The sequence below is a fragment of the Lepidochelys kempii genome, chromosome 5, assembly GCF_965140265.1.
Source record: "Lepidochelys kempii isolate rLepKem1 chromosome 5, rLepKem1.hap2, whole genome shotgun sequence".
NCBI classification, from domain to species: domain Eukaryota; kingdom Metazoa; phylum Chordata; order Testudines; family Cheloniidae; genus Lepidochelys; species Lepidochelys kempii.
The window spans coordinates 36,816,463-36,838,297 of NC_133260.1; the positions used below are offsets into that span (position 1 = coordinate 36,816,463).

The 21,835-nt window shown below is 43.4% G+C and overlaps 1 protein-coding gene across 1 annotated transcript in view; it reads left to right on the forward strand.

Moving 5' to 3' along the window:
* The window catches only part of LOC140911929 (myb/SANT-like DNA-binding domain-containing protein 7), a 193,733-nt gene extending 172,766 nt beyond the window's left edge, over positions 1–20,967 (forward strand). The window contains exon 2 of the mRNA XM_073346088.1: positions 20,915–20,967. Within this exon, the coding sequence (XP_073202189.1) occupies positions 20,915–20,967 (53 nt within the window). The remainder of the gene's footprint in view (positions 1–20,914) is intronic.
* The last annotated feature ends 868 nt before the right edge of the window (positions 20,968–21,835 follow it).

The following is a 21,835-nucleotide window of genomic DNA, read 5'->3' on the forward strand; positions in this document are numbered from 1 at the left end:
TTCTTTTTTTACTGACTGACCAGTGGCTTTCCCTCTCAGACAGCTTCTTGCTGAGAAACACGACAGGATGGAACTCTTGATTTGGTCCTTCCTGCATTAAGACTGCTCCCACACCCCGCTCGGACGCATCTGTGGTTACTAGGAACTGTTTGTCAAAGTCTGGGGCCCTTAGTACAGGGTCAGACATGAGTGTCACTTTAAGCTGGTTAAAGGCCTTCTGACACTTTTCAGTCCGCTGAACGGCATTTGGCTGTTTCTTTTTGGTTAGGTCTGTCAGTGGGGCAGCGATTTGGCTGTATTGCGGTACAAATCACCTGTAATATCTGTCCAAGCCTAAGAAGGATTGGACCTGTTTCTTTGACTTTGGGACAGGCCACTTTTGAATAGCATCCACTTTGGCCTGTAGGGGGTTGATAGTTTCTTGACCCACCTGGTGTCCAAGGTAAATCACTCCATTTAGGCCTATTTGACACTTCTTAGCCTTAACAGTTAGTCCTGCCTCCCTTATGCGCTCAAGACTTTTTGTAGATATTCCAGGTGTTCTGCCCAGGTATCCGAAAATATGGCCACGTCATCAAGGTAGGCGACTGCATATTCTCCCAATCCCGCTAGGAGAGCATCTACAAGTCTTTGGAAGGTGGCGGATGCATTCCGCAGCCCAAAAGGGAGTACATTAAATTCATACAGCCAGACATGTGTGGTGAAGGCTGAGCTTTCCTTGGCGGATTTATCTAGCGGTACCTGCCAGTACCCCTTGGTTAAGTCCAAGGTAGTGATGAATTGGGCCCGTCCCAGTTTCTCTAAAAGTTTATCTGTGCGTGGCATTGGATAGTTGTCTGGGCGAGTTACAGCATTTAGCTTACGATAGTCCACGCAGAAACATATCTCCCCATCTGGTTTGGGAACTAGAACCACTGGAGATGCTCATGCACGGCCAGAGGGGCTGATTACACCCATCTGTAGCATACACCCAAATGTGTTTCACAGTCAACTGTATTAGAAAATCATGTCTGATTAGCTGTTTAAGAAATGCTTAGTCTTCAGTGCTGCACACATTCGAAATATATGTCACATTGTACATGGAAGTGTCATATGCAGCCTTTTTCCTGTTGTAGTCAGTAATGCAATACAATCTAGAGTGACCATATTTTCCAAAGGGAAAATGGGACCCCCGCACGGGGCCAACCTGTGGCCTTCCGCCCCCTCCCTCCTTCCCCCCCACTGAGCCCTTTCTGCCTGCAGGGGTCTGGCCTGAGGCCCTCCTCTCTGCCCCAGGTATGGGGCTGGTACAAGCCCCCGATGCTGCCCTCCCATGGTCAGTAGGAGGCCCCTCTCTGCCTCCTGCATGCAGGGACGGCCCAAAATCCCCTTCTGTGCACCCTTGTGGGGCTGTCCTGGCCTGAGCCACTCTCCCGAGCTCTCCCTCACGCACAGGGCTGGTATTGCCGCTAGTCCCCTTGCCCTGCCAGCGGCCACACCCCACTCTTTTGACAAAACTCTGCATTTGTCCTGTTGATGATCAGTTGGTAAGAGGAAACGGGACAAATGCACAGTTTTGCCAAAAAAGTCAGGACGGCTGGGACAGGGCTTAAGAAAGGGACTGTCCTGGCCAAAACGGGACATATGGTCACCCTAAGTACAACCCAGATGCTGTCTCCAATGCACATCTCAGCTATTTTGTATAATCCAATGGGAGGTGAAGGGGTTCCTGGGAAGATGAGGAGAAAAAGAATCTTCCACTCCTAGGCTGTAGAATCACAGCTTCACTCCATGGTTGCTGCTCTACTTCCGGGGCTGGAACCCACTGGCTCTGCACTATATTTGCATCTCCTACATTGGGAAAGAATGATTAGTGGCTCCCCATAGCACAGATCTACAAGCCTCTTTCTCTTGGCTTCAAGTCCCTGCTGCACGGTTGGCAGCACACATAAAGCCCCTGGAGAACTAGGCTCCATAGCACCCAGAGGGAGCACATGCCCTGCTAGGGTTCCCTAAATCCTGCCTTTCTTCTTCACAGCACTGGTTCTGCTGTAAGCCTGTAGCCAGGGAGTGAGAATGGAGATTTGCCCCCAGTAGAATACAGTACAATATAATACTGCTCCCAAAATTGTGTGTCAGCCCTCTTAATGCTCAACTTCAAAGCAAGTGGGAAGCTAACCAACCATAAACAAGCTAGGAAAGAAAAAAAATCTTCAGTGTGTCTTAAAACATGGAAATATCCCACACTCCTTATCTCAATAGACCTCAAATTCCATAAACTAAGTGCATGAAAAACAGTAGCCCTGGGCCTGTCAGACATAAACTGATCCATTGCAATGGAAACAGCCTTTTTCTGGAGGACTGTCAAGTGTTTCACAGAGAATGAAACCCAAAAGTAGAGAAGGCCTAACCCCTTAGCAATTTATCCATGTGGTAGCTTGTTATGATTTTTAATGAGAGCCAATGCCAGGCGCCAAATTCAACCCTTATGAAAGTAGGTGCAACTCCATTGAAGTCAATGCAGTTCATGCCCTGGCTGAGTTTAGCTTTGACTCCACTAGGACTCTAGGAGCACTAGGTTGAACTGGCCTAATCCTAGTAAGAAATCTAGATTAGCCTCTGAATTCAGAATAAACTGTAATCTAAGATTTCTTTAGCAAGAATGTCCTGACATTTAAGGATCAGTCCAGCATACAGTGAATTAAGTGACAGGATCCTATTTATCAAAGATGAAAATGTTTGTTTATTAGACTGACAGCACCACAGAAAAACCAGAGTAAGGAGAACAGTGCTACAAGCTCTCCCTGCACTGTCTTGCCAATGAACTTCAGCAATGGTTAGAAGAAAGAGGGTAATTCATTCTCCATGGCCAGTCAGTCTTTGCTACTCAAAGGTGGAAGTCCCTAGCCATGCTGAGGTGCAGAGGGAAGGAGCAGGGCTGTCATGTCCAAACTGAAGTTCTCTCATCCATTCTGCCTGCACCTGATAGGATGACTCGGAGGAGTCTATGGACAGTACTCAGCAGTGGTCCTTGCTGCTGTGGTCCTCTTCAGGATGGCTGCTGGACCATCATCAAGCATGTTATGAAGGCCCCTGGCTAGCACTCAAGAGGCTGTTAGATAACCTTTCTCTCTGGTTGCTGTTAGGATATAGATATTCAGGCCTGTCTGTAAAGGCCTATACTCTAAGAATTTAGGTGTGTTCTTATCACTTGGCTAGTTATAGAGGTATACAAGAAAGAATCAAAATCACTGTCTGCCGGTGTAAGAGCCTTCTCTTACTGTGACAGTCTGAGGCCCTGTTCTTAGGCTAAGGCCTTTGGCTAAGCAGCAGAGGCAGCCATAAGCTGGGAAGTGAACGGTCACATCCTCACATTCCAACCTAGTCACCAAGTACAGTTATTGCCACACAGCTGCCTTAACCTGTGCTGTCTTTGCCTTGAGACTGTTCAAAGAGGCAGTAAAACATTTGTGTCCATGGATCTTTTACTCCAAAAATTCCAGTGGAATACAGCAGACCTCCCTCATGCTTTGTCCAAAATAACCAAAAACATCTCACAAAAGTATCCAAAGTACCCTCCATTAAAACTTCAGAAAAACAAAACTGTGTGGAAAGGCAAGGGGAAAGAGGTGGAAAGAAACCAATTAAGCCTGTCAGGTCAATTTAAAGTATAGGCTACCAGCAGCAAATTAAGTAAACCGAGAAAAAGAAGAAGGAAAAGAAAAGGATATAGTTAGCTCTGAGCCAAGAGTAGGCTCCCTGGGTTGAAACAGTTGGGAACCCTTATCCCCAGGTTCTCATTCTGGCTCTGGGACAAGAGTGGAGGTTGTTATCTGCTCCTGCAAACCCTGCCATTTTGCACTTTGAAACTTTTTTTTTTCTTCCCCTTTCTCTCCACTTCCCCAGGACCAAGTCCCAGCTCCAGTCTCTAAAGGTAGTCTGTTAACTCTTCTTTTGACTCTAAACCCTGTTGTGCCAAATCATCTTTAACTACCCCTAACTAATTTACAACCCTTCAGCAGCCCTTGCTGAAGCAGCACCAAACTTGAAAGATTACTGGCAGCTTCCCATAATGTTGCCCTTGCTTCAAACCTCTCACAAGCAGACGGAAGTGTCTCCTTTCCCTGGAAGGCATTCAGTCCCAATGGGCAGGGACCTTCTTCCACTACCCATATACCAAGGAGGGTGGACTCCTCAGCCACCTTCCATCCCTCTGGGTCCCCTAACACTTCTTCCATTTCCTTTTTAATCTCATCCCAGGTTGACCTCAGCACCTGGTATGGGTCCCAGTTCTTCCTTATCCATTTATCCAAAAAATCCTTTACGCTGGCTTGCCAGAACCCGCAACTACCATCACGAGACTTTTGCAATACCCCCTCCAAGCAGCTGCGCGGACTGTTGGGGAGGGGAACTTACAGGCTGCCACTCACCTATCCGACGCGATGCATGTTAGGGGGCTTATTCCTTCACCCACTTACTTCCCTGGTCCTCCTCGCATGAACAGAGAGCAACAATAACCAAAGTCCAAAGGTGCAAACAATTCAATGTTTATTGGGGTGAACATCCAGCAAGCATGATTCCAGTTTCCTTCCTTAGTGTCCCCCTTCCCAGCTCTGACACCACAGAGGCTTACCTGTGTCCCTGTTCCCATTTCCCCCTTTAGCTAAACATGATTCCAATTTCCCCATTCCCTGTTCCCATTTCCCACCCACCCACTTCCTGATTGACTGCAGACTATATAGTAAAACTTGAGTTCTGCTTAGCTATACCTTAACCAATCATTTTACTGAAACTTAACTAACCAATCCTAACATATTGTAATATGATTATTTAACCAATTATATCCCACCACCTTAATTAGTTTACACCCAGCAAAATTAATTATACAGCAGACAGAAACAATCACAGAACCAGACAGAGATTATACAGACAAACAATGGGGAAATGGGGACTACAGTGATAGAACAAACACAGAAATGAGGATTTCACATTCCAGCTATTGATAAGTGAGTTCTTGCCAGACAGGATGCTATCAAACTAAGTTTCCTTTTACATCTTCTAGGCACTTCCCTTTCTCTGGAGGTGATAGGCATTATCAGGACAGGATTGTATTCCTAACAGCCCAATAGCACCTTATCTCAATGTGACTAGGTTGGAATGTGAGGATGTGACCGTTTGCTTCCCAGCTTATGGCTGCCTCTGCTGCTTAGCCAAAGGCCTTAGCCTAAGAACAGGGCCTCAGACTGTCACAGTAAGAGAAGGCTCTTACACCGGCAGACAGTGATTTTGATTCTTTCTTGTATACCTCTATAACTAGCCAAGTGATAAGAACACACCTAAATTCTTAGAGTATAGGCCTTTACAGACAGGCCTGAATATGATACGATATTCTGTGGTGTCAGAGCTGGGAAGGGGGACACTAAGGAAGGTAAACTGGAATCATTCTTGCTGGAAGTTCACACCAATAAACATTGAATTGTTTGCACCTTTGGACTTCGGGTATTGTTGCTCTCTGTTCATGCGAGAAGGACCAGGGAAGTAAGTGGGTGAAGGAATAAGCCCCCTAACAGTTGCTGTATGTGTGTGCTGGGAGGGAAGGGTAAGCAGAGGCTCCTGCAGCTTTCTGCCAGTCATCTCTGTACACTCCTGCAGGATAAGGCAGGAGTTTGCTTAGAGAAATCAATTGTGAAGGTGCATTTTTACTGTTCTTGTTGTTGTTATTATTATTATTTATTATTTATTACAGCATTAGTCACTGTGAATTAGCTACTAGGCAGACTGGCTGCTTTATAGTAGTGAATGAAACTTTTTGCCAGTAGCCACAAATTCCTTAATCTTTAACTGTCTACTGAAAAAAAGCTAAATTGAAAGGTTAGAGGATTCCTGATTCCCCTTCCTTTCAATAGAAAGGGGGCAAGATTATCAGCTGGTGGAAATCAGCCTAGTTCCATTGATGGCAATGGAACTACATCAATTTACACCAGCTGAGGATCTGGCCCTGAAAATTAAAAACTGTCAGCGCTTCAAGGACTGTAGAAGCTACTGGAACTCGTGGTTTCAATCGTAAATGACATTTAAAAGTGCTCAGTCTGACTTTGCAGACAGTGCTACATAATAAAATTTGATGTTGAATCTCATTAAGTACAGTCGTGATGTGAATTTGTATGATCCTTCCATGCTAACGTCTATACTAAATGGTAATAAGTGTAAGCTGCTGCAGTGAACAAGAAAATGATGATGTTTCCACACATTGTTGAGCTCTTAGTGATTCTTTAACATAATGCAATTCCTCATGTGGACACCTTAATTGATATAAAAATTTACTTAGTTACTAAAGAAAAATCTTTGTACTATCCAGTGAACCTTTGGTGTCTGGAAAATAGCAAACTATGACTTCTTTTATAGATAATTCTGATTGATATACGGTAACTCTGCATTTAAAATCATCCCGTTTAACGTTGTTTCATTGTTATGTTGCTGATCAATTAGAGAACATGCTTATTTAAAGTTGTGCAATGCTCCCTTATAACGTTGTTTGGCAGCCGCCTGCTTTGTCCACTGCTTGCAGGAAGAGCAGCCCATTGGAACTAGCTGGTGGGGGCCTGGAACCAGAGTGGACCTGCAGCCCCCCTATCAGCTCCCTGCTCCCCTAAGTTCCCTGTGAGGCAGCCACCCAGCAGGCTATCAATTACCTGCAGTTCAGCTGTCCCTCCCCCCACTGCCATGTGCTGCTCCTGCCCTCAGCCTTGGAGCTGCTCCCGGGAGTCTCCCGCTTGCTGTACGGGGGGAGCGGGGAGAAGAAGAGAGAGGATAATGTCACGGTGTTCCCCTCCCCTCTGCTCCTGCCTCCTTCTTACCCCTTCTCCATACCAGGGTGGGGACACGACAGGTCTCAGGATGGATGGAGCTTGCTGGCCGCAGCTGCTGTCTCAACTTCCTGATATACTTAAAAGGGCAATGTACTTAGAGTGGTGTCAGCGTACTTAAAGGGGCAATGCACATCTCTCTCTCTCTCTTTCCTACGCACAGGGTGTGTGTCTCTGTCTGTCTGCCATGCTGTCTCTCCTCCCTCCATTCATGTTGCCTTGTAGAGTGTGAGGCTACATTAACAACAATGTGTTAACCCTTGAGGGCTCAGCTGAAAGCTAGTTCATCATTTAGCAGTAAGGCATTCCCTGGGAAATATTCCACCCTCTAACTTCACCACCTCGATCGAGCTTCACAATCATCAGTGCTGTGTATAGTATTAAATTGTTTGTTTAAAACTTATACGGGGTGTGTGTGTGTATGTATGTATATATGTGTATATATAGTTTTTTGTCTGGTGAAAAAAATGTCCCTGGAACTCCCCCTCCCCCCATTTACATTAATTCTTATGGGGAAATTGGATTCGCTTAACATCATTTAGCTTAAAGTTGCATTTTTCAGGAACATAACTACAGTGTTAAGCAGGGAGTTACTGTATGCCTCTAGTCTTACAATCCACACACTGTGGGACCACAACCTCAGCTGGGGAAATCAGCATAACTCACTGAAGTCAATGGAGCCATGTTAATTTACACCAGCTGAGGATCTGGCCCTGGTTGTTTGAAACTGTCCTGGGGAGAAAACCTGCGGGGGGGAGGTTCTTAGTGCAAGCATTATGTTGGGAATTATTAGTGACTGTAATGGGGGTCGTGCAGTTCACATCCATGCAATGCTCTGCATTAAGAACCGAATGACAGTGAGGACCTTGCAGCCCTCGTGTTCTACCTTCCTGATGTTTGAAGTGGGGAGGCGGATGAACAGAGGCTCCAAGCAGGAAGACAGGAGCCCACCATTGAACAGGCTGACTTGTTTAGCAGGCAATTCTGGACTTTTTACTGTCTTCAGATGTCATCAAAGGCTAACAAAAGGATTTACACTCTTTGATTCCACCATTATGTCAGGTATCATCTGGGCTTTTTTTATTGATGGCTGATCTGGAATTTAAATGCTACGAGAAGCTTGAGAGTTCACAGATTCCCTAATGAGCAGCAGCTTTTCTTTCTCCTTCGACAGGCTACCACACAGCAATGGAGCATCTTGGCCTGGTCCACCTTTTCATTTTGCTAAGCACAAAGCAAATTGGGTGATCCAAGCTTGGGTAATAATTATTAGCAGAGATGTCATCATGTGGTATAGACATGCCAATTTCCTTTTATGCCTCTTTCAGTTACTTTGCTATTAGTACAAGATCACATTTGAGTCATGGAGTAAAAACAACACAGTCAGGACCTTCATGTACCAAGGTGAGGATGTTTGTTTAATATCTTCCTATCTACTCCATATTTAGAGGTGTCTGTTCTGGACCAAGCTCATCTGTTTGCACAGGATAAATATCTATATATCACATACTATATTACAATGTAATTTTTCTTGTGACTATGTCCCCGTTGCTCTTTACAGAGCCTAGTGTATGCGCCAATGAGTTCTTTAATGGCTGCTGAGTCTGATGTGCCAATGACAGTCCCATCTCCAGGTAGGGTGCACCCATGCACTAGAAATGATCTGAATCTGAGCAGCAGATGATTTCCTTCTTTGCTTGTACATTAACACTAAACAAGCAAGCAAACCGGTTTGCAAGGTACTGTATATGATCTCAGCTGTTTTAAATGGTATAATGTTGAAACTTGGCATACAAATTGCCAGCTTGGATCAACATTAAAAATACCGTGTTGATCCATAAAGCCATGTTTGATTTACTGTCTGGGGATGGACACAAACTTTTTAACTTTTGAGTTTCAGATCTTTTTCTTTCTTTTTTCTTCTCCAAAGCAATTTGTTTTTAGAAAGTGGTACAGTATTTGGCAATAAGTGTTTTATTTTTCTTTTTATTTTTTTAATATAGCATGAGCAACGTGTTTTATGTACAGTTTCTTTCTATGCAGTATTATGTGATATTTAGTGAGGGCTGAACCTTACATGGCTTGGCTTTCTGCATAGGCATTCAGCATTTCAAATGATTATCCAAATTGTATCTGAACTTGTTGGGTCTGCAAAATTGGCCTGGATAGTCTTGCAAGAGCAGGCTGCATCACAAGATTGTCTATAATTTTTGCTTCTGGTTCTGCTTGAGTTACTTCAGCAACAGCCTTTCTCAGAGGACATTGTTAATTCAAATGCTGTCCAGAACGTAGCAAGCCAAAGGAATGTGAAAATGAATACTAATTTCTCAGTTACTGTGTTGGCTGGGTCTGTGCTTAGCACATCCACAAACTGCCCTAAAAGGAGTGACTGCTTCCCAGATGGAAAACCCCCCTGCCCTGTCTGGGGAAGTAACTGAGAGGAAGCTGAAGGGAAGTATTTCCTGGCTTGGGGAGAGCGTGCAAGTGTTTATACCAGCTGCAGGAGGGGAGTTGCCTCTGTACTCTCTTCCAGTAATGAACAGATGTTGCTCTTTTGTTAAACGGAGCTAATGCTAGTGTTGTCATTCAGGGGACACTGCATAGCTGTGTTAACCCACCAATAAGAAAGCTGCGAGGTCAGGTAACAATAATAATAGGTTTGATCATGAATATGATCAAACCTGATGTCAATTTTGAGTGAAGGTTCAGGTTAGTTTTTATCTGAGCCAGTTTCCCCATATTCAAAATACTGCCAAATATTTTATTTATTATGTTTCATGATGCTAAGTCTTCTGGAGCCCTATATTACTGTTTACGTAACAGAAAATACATGCAGTAATATTCTGTAAAATTACATAGAGAATACATAATGCTGCAGGTTCTGATCTCAGTTGCACTGTTGTAAAACCTCGGGTAACTCCACTGAAGTCGACTTCTTTGTAGATGTGTTCACGTCAAAATCTTCCACCATGTTTTGCACTATTTGCTGTCCTTATTGACAGCTGAGCAGAGAACCTGTGAACTGAATGAGCATGAACAACGAATTGTTTTCTCACTCCAGGGGGGGCTCTTCAGTACAGCATTGAGGCATAAGGCCTGTGAGGAAGCTGTCTGTGCTGCATACAGAGGACATCGCTCTCCAGGACTGTCAACTGGTGTCAAGAGGTGTTACTCCAGATAACCACTGGTGCAAATGAGACCAGATTTTGGCCATTGTTAGAATTGTCAGTTCCATGCCAATTACCTAAAGCATCCATGAAACTTCATAGTAAATTGTAAAGTCACTTAATATAATTAATGATTAACATTTGCATGCACCCCTCCTTTCCCCTTTGGAGGGGATGATGAATAGTTCCCAAGGAAGTTTTCTCCCATTGTAAGGTTTTCCAAATGAGGGAAACATTTTGCCCACAGTCCCTATCTTGACTTTGCTGTTCCAAGGTATTATGCCTATTGTATGGTAGGTAATATCATGCACGGATCGCGGATCCCAGCTGTTTCTCGAGGCACAAAGGAGTGAGTTAAAGATGGAGGAGCAGCTAATCATAAAGATGATAATTTAACTTTTTCTTTGAGGTTTTTTTTTATGTTTGTTTGCTTGTTCTAGACCTTCATGTTGTTTAAAGACTATCTTGTGGGGCTGGAGCGAGGGGTGTCTCCTGATAAATAGCCAGATTTATATTTGGAAGGACACAGGGATTTCTTTCTAGAAATATTCTAGATGAAATAAATGAGTGAACTGAGAGAACTGAATTGAAAAGTTGTAATCAGTCAAGAAACTCTCTGATGGTTAATTCAATCAAGTTGTTGTCATGGTTTGCCTTTTGCTGTTCAGTCCAGAGCCAAGTTTTGTTATATCAAATGTAAAATAATGATTTTCATTTTTTAAATAGAGGCAGATGACTTTTTACATTTAAAGTCCATGACTCAAGAGCAAAGAGCATTTATAATCACGCTTTTTAAAGTAAGTGTATTTTAGAGAAGAAGCATGATCTTGCTAAAACCCTATTTTCAAATATAGCTGAAAAATAGTACACTTTAAATGCAGAAAGCACAGTACATAGTTTCATTATTAATATTCTTTTGGGTTTATGGTAGTGGTTTTGGCAGGACATCTGAAAATGAAATGTTACAGGGAAAATTAAAAACAGTGCATCAAAAATGTTGAAAGCTTTATAATGGCAGGATACAAACAATTATTCTGATGAAAAAATAAAATTACAGTATCAAAGACTGCCTGATTTGATACATCATTGGTGTGGGACATAACATTAAGGCTCTGACCATGTTTGGCCATTAAATATCATTGGGTAATTGTGTTCTGCTCTCCATTTCCCTGTTGCTTCAGTTGGCTACCCTGTTGTAACTAAACACTTCACTCTGTTTGCACAATAGCCACAGGTAACTTCACTCCAATAGCTGGGCCAGAACTCTAATCACTTTTTTCCAAAAGCACAGGCCTCCACTGCTTGAACTGAAGGAGAATCCCCATTATGTCTTAGCAGTATAGGAGGTTGACAAATGGCTAAGCAATGTTGATTCCAGCTGGCAGATGTTAAGGACATGCGTTCACGCTTGCCAGCTCATTAAATAATAGACTTGCTCTCTCCTGAAACTACGATGTGTCATTGCTGATGCCATTAGTATACAATTGTTGGCAAATCCTATATCAAGGGGTGGCTACATTTTGATGGTGGCTGTGGTGATCTCTTGTACATTTTCAGCTCTCCAAAGCACCTTGATTTGCACAGCACTTCTTGAAAACAGCAATCTGTAAGGATAATAATGGGCCACATGGTGGCTTATTCTTTATGGGTGTGCAAAGGTGGAGATAATAAAGCTATAGGAGTCTTTCCCTTTCTAGTACTCCTTTTGAAGGACCAGGCATAGTTGGTATAGGAGAGAAGGCCTTGCACTACTCTAGTGCAAGGGGGAAGGGGGAGTCTAGTCAGGGGGGAGGGATAGCTCAGTGGTTTGAGCATTGGCCTGCTAAACCCAGGGTTGTGAGCTTAATCCCTGAGGGGGCCATTTAGGGATCTGGGGCAAAAATTGGGGATTGGTTCTGCTTTGAGCAGGGGTTTGGACTAGATGACCTCCTGAGGTCCCTTCCAACCCTGATATTCTAGGATGGTGCTACTGCTGGCACTAGATTCTCCAAAGACAGGAGTGGGGGACGGGATGGAGTAAGGCCCTAGCTGGCCTAGCAAAGGAGGAATGCATACTCAGAATGGCAGGTGAATACTGGTGCCCCAGGGACTCTCACTATTGCAGAGATCCTTCCTGCTACCCCTCCAGCATTGTCCATATTTTAATGATAGAGTATGGCATAACTTATTGCAGTGGCAATTTATAATGGCTTGATCCTTCTCATGACCCCTGATATTTGGCACCCATCCCAGTGCCTCAGAAAATCCGCTGCTATGCCTGGCTTGCGTGCCACAAAATAGATTTTCCAAGATGCAAAGGTGCCCCACTGCAGTCACCAAGGATAGATTAAAATCTAAGAGCCTGATTCACCCATCATTAAACTAGTTCTCCACCTGTGAGACTCCACTAGGGTTACATTGGTGCAAAATGAATGTGACAGAGTGGTGATTCAGGCACTATCTGTGTTAGTATGCTAGAATATGAGAATAATAAAACAAACATAAACATAAGCATTATGTTTAATTTGTTGGTGGAACAATAAATTTCAGCAGTTAATCTTTTTTGTTTTGAATTACCCATGCCAGCTAGGTTCAGCATTTACTCTAGTGCCACTATATTTTGTACACTGTGTCTCAGCTAATCCTGACAATGAGATTATTCCATTTTTTGCTAAGGAAGAATTGTATTTACTTAACAACTGGTCAGGCAGAGGGGACCCTCTTTCCCCTTGTGATATCCCCCAAGAACTTCAGAAGGCATCTCTTGAGGACCCCTCCTTTACTGCGGGAAGGGATAGCTCAGTGGTTTGAGCATTGGCCTGCTAAACCCAGGGTTGTGAGTTTAATCCTTGAGGAGGCCATTTAGGGATCTGGGGCAAAAATTGGGGATTGATTCTGCTTTGAGCAGGGGGTTGGACTAGATGACCTCCTGAGGTCCCTTCCAACCCTGATATTCTATGAATTCCAGATTAATTCTGTCTATTTCACACTCACAGATCCAATTTCTGTTCTCTGCCTATGTAGAACCTACTGTATAGCAGGCTATCAGATAAATCTAACATATTATTCAGCTGTAATTATTGCAACATTAAATTAGTCAATGCTGCAGACATATAGTTTCTATTTTAAGAAAGGTTGGATTCATTGTTAGTATAATGTTCCTATAACAAAAAAAAACCCTTTTATTTCATTCCTGTATTACAGAGAGAGGAGAGAGGCTTAGTTTTAGAAACTCTCTGTAAGACAGACATGGCCAAAAGAAATTGGAGCCAACATTAATGCATTGACTCCTGATTGAATTAATCTTTGTATATGAAAATAGCTATCTACTCCAAACCAAGGACAGCTATCCACATCTCTGTCAATTTGGCATGGAAGCCAAGCCACTGTGGCCATTTATAAGCAAACATAACAGATGGAAGGCAATGTGATGAAGTGGAGATTTTCCCTTGTTATGTTGTATGTGAGTCTTAGTGTTGAGCCCATGTGAGTTTTACTGTTCTCCATGAATACTGTGTGTGCCTCAGTTTCCCTGTGTGCTGCACCAATACCTTGGTGGTGGGAATAGATGTGTGTGACTTTGGCTGAGACCTTTGGGGCTCCTGCACATATGCTATGACCGGTGCCCTTCGTAATCCACGAGGGGGTGTGACCAGGTAACTCTTTGCCCAGGAAGTAAGATAAAGACAAGGAGGAGGAGCAATGGGGGTGTCTGAGGTCAGGTCGCTGGAAGCTGGCAGTCTGTTTGCAGGGGCTGGAAGAGAGGAAGTCCAGGGCTTCTGGCCCAGGAGTCCCCAAGATGGAGTTGGCTGAAAGTCACTGATTTCTGTGATAGTGTTGGATCATATTAAAGAAGTTCTGTATTAAAATCACAAATGAGTTTGATTCCCCAGAGTTTAAATTCCAGGGTATTACTAATTAAGAGGTCTCTTGGTTTTTGGTACTGTTTCTCTCCCTCTATGTGTGAAACTTGCAAGCTGCTAATTGTGTTAGTACATTCTAAGACAGAGTCTGTTCTCAAAGCAATTCACAGAGAGAGAGTCTCAAAGCAATACTCTAACAACAGAAACAGCACCCAGAGACTTTCATACCCTTTTGTTGTATTAACAATTGTGATTAAAATAGAGATAGAGGATGTATGTGGATGGATGCTTGGTGTGGATAATAACTGAATGATCAGGGAGGTGCCAGCCTAAGAATCCAGTGTCCATCGGCTGAAGAAGGCGTCAAGTGGAAATAACCAGAGGACCCCCCCCCCCCCCGGAGGGCAGACTGGAATCCACCCAACAGCCTCAAGAATGGGAGAACCAAAGAACAAGATAACATCTTGGAGCCGTCAGGAATGTGCTATCTGCTGATTGATTCAGCAACAGCATGATGAAGCAATTCCCATAGACTGGCATAGGAAGAAATTCCTATAGACTCTAAAAAGTGAGAACTTTGGGGTCTGATTCTGCAAACCAACTTCCAGGAGCATCAGATGAGCATCTGACAAGGCCCTGCTCCCTCCTCATGTCCAGGCCACCTGGCCAGTGGCTTGGCATGAGCAACTCTAAGGCTGGTAACTATGATAACAACCTTGCAGAACCTGTGTGTGTGTGTGTGTGTGTATGTTTGTATGAATGAATGAATGTGTGAATAAATATGAAATTGAATGGAATGTTATAGCTATAACTAACTGCTTACTATGATTCTTTCTGTATTCACAGTAAATGTGGTATTTTGCCTTTTTCCCTTTAATAAGATCCTGCTGGTTTTTATTTTATTGGTATAATAATAGCAGCCCTGTTCAGCACTGTGTTCCTGTCAACTAATAAACCTTCTGTTTCACCAGGTGGCTGAGAGTCACATCTGACTGCAGAGCTGTGGTGCAGGGCCCTCTGGCTTTCCCAGTAGCCCCATCTGGGCGGACTCGCTATGGGAAGTGCATGGTGTGGAAGGGGATGCTGAATGCTCCGAGGTCAGACCCAGGAAGGTTGAAGCTGTGTAAGCTTCTTGCCCTGGCAATAGTATGCTCAGAGAGGAGGCATGTTCCCCCAGAGTCCTGTCTGGCTTCATATGGAGTAGTTCTAGAGCAGGGGTCGCCAACCTTTCAGAAGTGGTGTGCCAAGTCTTCATTTATTCACTCTAATTTAAGGTTTCGCGTGCCAGTAATACATTTTAACGTTTTTAGAAGGTCTCTCTATAATATATAACTAAACTATTGTAGTATATAAAGTAAATAAGATTTTTAAAATGTTTAAGAAGCATTGTTTAAAATTAAATTAAAATGCGAATCTTATCAGTTTAGTGTGATCCTTGCCCTTGCTTTTCCTTGCTGAGTTTTCCAATGTCTGGCATGTATTTGGATACTTTAAGCTGCACATAGGCTTCTGAGTGATCAGTTGTTAACTGGCTCCGAGAGAGACAGAGGACAGATTTCATGTGTGAAAATGCCTATTCGCACAGATATGTGGATCCAAATGCTGAAAGCATTGCAAATGTAATTTTCTTCAAACAGTTACATTTCACTGGTAGGGATGTCCAGCAGGTCAGAATAGAGGCCGCATGATGTCTCTCAGTAGCTTCAAGTGCACTCCGCAGATCTCCAACCTTTGATGCCCACAATTCTGAGCTTTTTATCTGAATGAGCTGCATTTCGAAATCTTCAACACCCATCCACTGAAATATAGACAAATCCAAGTTGCTTTCATTGAACTTTTCAGGTTTAATTAGAAAAGAAAGCATTGGGACAAATCGCTGGAAATCTTGAAATCCTGTCAAATTCCAGTTCTTGCATGTACATTCCAATCTCATCAACACTGACAGTGCAACATGTCGATAGCTCTTTTATGTGTTGGAAGTAGCGGAAAGTCGAAGTTTGAATATCCTGAGAAAAAACTGCTAGTTTTACAACAAATGCCTGCCAGGTTTCATAAAGATCCAGAATTGTTTGCCCTGCACCCTGGAGACAGAGGTTGAGTTTGTTTAGGTGAGTGGTGATGTCAGTTAGAAACATGAGCTTACACAGCCATTTGTCACCATCCAGTTCGGGGTAGTTTTGTCCTTTTTCTGACAAAAAGGCCTTGATTGCATCAAAACAGTTTACAAAGCGCACCAAAACCTTGCCACGACTTAGCCACTGAATGTTGCCGTGAAGTGGAATGTTGTTATAAGCACAGTCCATCTCTTCTAGCAGTGCTTGAAACTGTCTGAGAGTCAAAGCAGATCGAGCAACAAGGTCACAATTTGCACTACTGTATTCATCACATTATTAAACTCTGAATTGGAAATTTTAGCACACAGGTTTTCTTGATGGATGAGACAGTGAAATTTGACTGTTGGGCGGCCAATTTGATCAAGTAACTTTACAAATCCCTTCTGTCTTTTGGCAGGAGCACCATCTGTTGTCACACAAAATATTTTTCTGATGTCAACTCCTCGTTCTTCAAAAAGATTTACAAAAGTTTCTGCTATATCTTCCCCCTTTGTTGTGCCATGCAGTGGTTTTAGGCAACAAAGTTCCTCTTCGATTTCATTGGAAGCACAATATCTTGCAACAGCTTCCAAATGTGGAACATCATTTATATCCACGCTCTCATCAACTGCAATGCTAAACACTGCTGTGTCTTTTAATGCAGTCGTCTGCTTTTCGTTAATGTTTTCTGCCATTTCGCTTACGTATCTCTCAACTATTCTGGCAAAGACAGGCAGTTCTTTTATTCTAGAGACGCATCTTTATTTGGAAAATCACTGAACAAAACCTCTGAACTGCTGAGAAAAACTTATTTTATATATTCTCCCTCTGTAAATGGCTTTCCGTTTTTTGCAATGCACTGTGCAATCTTGTAACTTCCTTCTCTGCCTTGTTTTTACTTACACTTAAGTATTTAAAAACACTGCTTTGCTTCTCATGTCCTGCTACTGCCTTTTTGATCAATTCAGTCTTCTCTGCTTCATCAAGAAAGGTTTTCTCGTGCTTTGTTTGAAAATGTCCTTGAGCACTTGATGTGCGACAAACAACACTTTCACAACAGAAAGCACAAACAGCACGGTCCTTTTTTTGACTAAATCCAAATATGTCTGTTCCAAGAAAGCTGAAATGAACAGACATCTAACTTTGCTTTGTTAGGAGCTGACATTTTTGTCAAATGTACCCCTCAACTTACAGTGGGGGGAAAAAAAAATCGCGACAGACGGCATGCACGACGTCAAACGCAATGCGCTGTTCCACGTGATGTGATAGTGATGTAAGCAGCAAATCGGGACTCAAAAATATCCCAGTACAGTGGCTCTGGAACAATTTTTAAGGTGGGGGTGCTGAGCTGTGCCTCTCTTGCCCCTGTCTGCACCCCTCACTGCCCCAGGCTGGGGCCAGTGGGCCACAGCTGGGGGTGACTGCAGAGCCCCAGGCCGGCAGCCAGGACCCCAGGCCAGCAGCAGAGCCCCCCGGACTGGTTAAAAAGCATCTCGCATACTGCCTTTGGCACGTGTGCCATAGGTTGCTGACCCCTGTTCTAGAGTATCGCCCTGTGACTCCGTGACAGGCAGGAATACCACACCCTTGGTTGGATTTGGTTCTGCAGCTGTCCTGGTTTTAATGAAAAAATGATTTAGAATTGAGGGATAGAGGGAGTCGCATGCATTCTGGGAGCCATATTATTTTTGAAGTTTAAAAAAAAATGGGAAGAGACCCATTGGCCATATAATTCAGTGTCCTGTCTCTGACTGTGGCTAGCAGCAGATGCTTCAGAGGAAGGAATGAGAACACCAGAGTAGGCAGACATAGGATAATCTGTTCCCTCCTCCTGATTTCCAGTAGTTTAAAAATTAGTTTGTCCAGAAGCACAAGGTACTCCTTTCTGAAATTTGTGATAGTTAACTGATGTGGATATTTTTGATATCCATATAAATGGATGACTTAATTCTTTTATAAGTTAATAGATAGGCTCTACAATTATCTTAAGCTGCTTAGTGCATCATGTTGATTTCCCTGCAAAGATAAGACCTAGTCCCCATTTAGCAGATGGATCAGGCATTATTGGAACTGGGCAAATTAATTGCTAATATTTAGCCAATATATTTGGGTATTTTTTTTACTAAATTTATTCACATGCTTTTGTCATTATTCAACCACTCAGTGAATAAGTTATTCAATCAATTCTTTTTGCCAACTGTCAAAATAGATAATTTGTGAATAAATTTTCTGTTTGTTGTTCTAGGTAGTAAACTGGTTCTGCATCAGAGAAGAACCAAAAGGACAAGATAGAACATCTTTATTCTTTAACACAATTCAAGTCAATGGGCCCTACATGTCCTCACTTTCACCCATTTTACTTAACTAAGGTTACTTCTGATTTATATCAATGTACAAGAGATCAGACTCAGGCTCATAGTCTTTTTTTTCCCCCCCTCTTCATCCAAACTTCCATGCTGTTTGTCTGCTCCCATGTCCACACTTCTTCATCCACCCAACTTTCTCTGGCTATTAGTTTATGCCTTGGGTTCACTGTGAGGTGCAAGCCTTGGGCTTGTTTCTTCAACCATCTGAGAGTGCATCCTTAGTTTACTAACCCATGGAGAGGCTTATTGCCGCTAGAAGGTAGCGTTGTAATTTTACAGTTCATTTAAAAAGAACTTCTGAACGACAATTTTGTGAGCATTTATGCAATGTATCACTCAGCTCTTAAAAGAAGCTCCTTCTAAAAGGACGCTAGAAAAGAGTAAACAGGCTGGGTCATCCACATTCTGGAAATATATATGCACTGCTCTCCGGTTCCTGTAAACATAGGCTATAACCAAATGCTGCAGCCTGTTCTTAAAGGGACACTTCCCGTTTCTATGGTTACTTAATAATAATGCACTTATTACCAAAAATAGAAATCAAGCAATATACCAAATAGTCAAACAAAATCAAATTTATCTCTAAATGCAGTTTTACAATCAAAAGCCATTTCAACCAATTACAATTTATTCCAGAATCCTTGCACAAGGATCTTTTCTCAACTCATATATATTTTGTTGTTGCTTTTTCACCATTTGTTCTTTGTTCAGCTCCTTGGACTGAATAGTCCCTCTAATGCCCCTTCCTGTATTCCAGAAACTCAGTTGTCCTTTCAGAAGCAGTTAACAGCCGTTTTCCACTCGCTTTCTTTTATAAAAAATAATTTGGCCTATTTACCAGCTCCCAGTCGAGTTTTTACACTAGAAAGCAGGTAGAAAATGGCTGCACATGCACTGCTGCTGGAGAAGCAGCTTATCTTTAGGGGAGAAGACAGTTTAAACTGTCACTTTTTCTCCTCCAGGCCCTCAATTCTCTCCTGCTTCCAAGTAAGTGACTGACTTCATCTCCACTCCTCATAAGCATCTTGTTTTGGCTCAAGCATGAGCTTACTTGACACAGTATAAGCCCTGGTCTACACTAGGACTTTAGGTCGAATTTAGCAGCGTTAAATCGATGTAAACCTGCACCTGTCCACACGATGAAGCCCTTTATTTAGACTTCAAGGGCTCTTAAAATCGATTTCCTTACTCCACCCCTGACAAGTGGATTAGCGCTTAAATTGGCCTTGCCGGCTCGAATTTGGGGTATTGTGGACACAATTTGATGGTATTGGCCTCCGGGAGCTATCCCAGAGTGCTCCATTGTAACCGCTCTGGACAGCACTCTCAACTCAGATGCACTGGCCAGGTAGACAGGAAAAGAACTGCGAACTTTTGAATCTCATTTCCTATTTGGCCAGCGTGGCAAGCTGCAGGTGACCATGCAGAGCTCATCAGCAGAGGTGACCATGATGGAGTCCCAGAATCGCAAAAGAGCTCCAGCATGGACCGAACGGGAGGTACGGGATCTGATCGCTGTATGGGGAGAGGAATCCGTGCTATCAGAACTCCGTTCCAGTTTTTGAAATGCCAAAACCTTTGTCAAAATCTCCCAGGGCATGAAGGACAGAGGCCATAACAGGGACCCGAACCAGTGCTGCATGAAACTTAAGGAGCTGAGGCAAGCCTACCAGAAAACCAGAGAGGTGAATGGCCGCTCCGAGTCAGAGCCCCAAGCATGCCGCTTCTATGATGAGCTGCATGCCATTTTAGGGGGTTCAGCCACCACTACCCCAGCCATGTTGTTTGACTCCTTCAACGGAGATGGAGACAACACGGAAGCAGGTTTTGGGGACGAAGATGATGATGATGATGAGGAGGAGGAGGTTGTAGATAGCTCACAGCAAGCAAGCGGAGAAACCGGTTTTCCCGACAGCCAGGAACTGTTTCTCACCCTGGACCTGGAGCCAGTACCCCCCAAACCCACCCAAGGCTGCCTCCTGGACCTGGCAGGCGGAGAAGGGACCTCTGGTGAGTGTACCTTTTTAAAATACTATACATGGTTTAAAAGCAAGCATGTGAAAGGATTACTTTGCCCTGGCATTCGCGGCTCCCCTGGATGTACTCCCAAAGCCTTTGCAAAAGGTTTCTGGGGAGGGCAGCCTTATTGCGTCCTTCATGGTAGGACACTTTACCACTCCAGGTCAGTAACACGTACTCGGGAATCATTGTACAACAAAGCATTGCAGTGTATGTTTGCTGGCGTCCAAACAACATCCATTCTTTATCTCTCTGTGTTATCCTCAAGAGAATGAGATATCATTCATGGCCACCTGGTTGAAATATGGTGCTTTTCTTCAGGGGACACTCAGAGGAGCCCGTTCCTGCTGGGCTGTTTGCCTGTGGCTGAACAGAAATGTTCCCCGCTGTTAGCCACGGGAAGGGGGGAGGGTTGAGGGGGTAGCCACGCAGTCGGGGGAGGCAAAATGCGACCTTGTAACGAAAGCACGTGTGCTATGTATGTAATGTTAAAAGCAGGTTTACCCTGAAAGAGTGTAGCCACTGTTTTATAAAATATGTCTTTTTAAATACCGCTGTCCCTTTTTTTTTTTTCTCCACCAGCTGCATGTGTTTCAATGATCACAGGATCTTCTCCTTCCCAGGTTTCAGAGTAACAGCCATGTTAGTCTGTATTCGCAAAAAGAAAAGGAGTACTTGTGGCACCTTAGAGACTAACCAATTTATTTGAGCATGAGCTTTCGTGAGCTACAGCTCACTTCATCGGATGCATGCCGTGGAAACTGCAGCAGGCTTTATTTATACACAGAGAATATGAAAAAATACCTCCTCCCACCCCACTGTCCTGCTGGTAATAGCTTATCTAAAGTGATCATCAGGTGGGCCATTTCCAGCACAATTCCAGGTTTTCTCACCCTCCACCCCCGCACACAAATTCACTCTCCTGCTGGTGATAGCCCATCCAAAGTGACAACTCTTTACACAATGTGCATGATAATAAAGTTGGGCCATTTCCTGCACAAATCCAGGTTCTCTCACCCCCTCACAAAAACCACACACACAAACTCACTCTCCTGCTGGTAATAGCTCATCCAAAGTGACCATTCTCCCTACAATGTGCATAATTAAGGTGGGCCATTTCCAGCACAAATCCAGGTTTTCTCACATCCCCCCCACCCCCATACACACACAAACTCACTCTCCTGCTGGTAATAGCTCATCCAAACTGACCACTCTCCAAGTTTAAATCCAAGTTAAACCAGAACATCTGGGGGGGGGGGTAGGAAAAAACAAGAGGAAATAGGCTACCTTGCATAATGACTTAGCCACTCCCAGTCTCTATTTAAGCCTAAATTAATAGTATCCAATTTGCAAATTAATTCCAATTCAGCAGTTTCTCGCTGGAGTCTGGATTTGAAGTTTTTTTGTTTTAAGATAGCGACCTTCATGTCTGTGATTGCGTGACCAGAGAGATTGAAGTGTTCTCTGACTGGTTTATGAATGTTATAATTCTTGACATCTGAT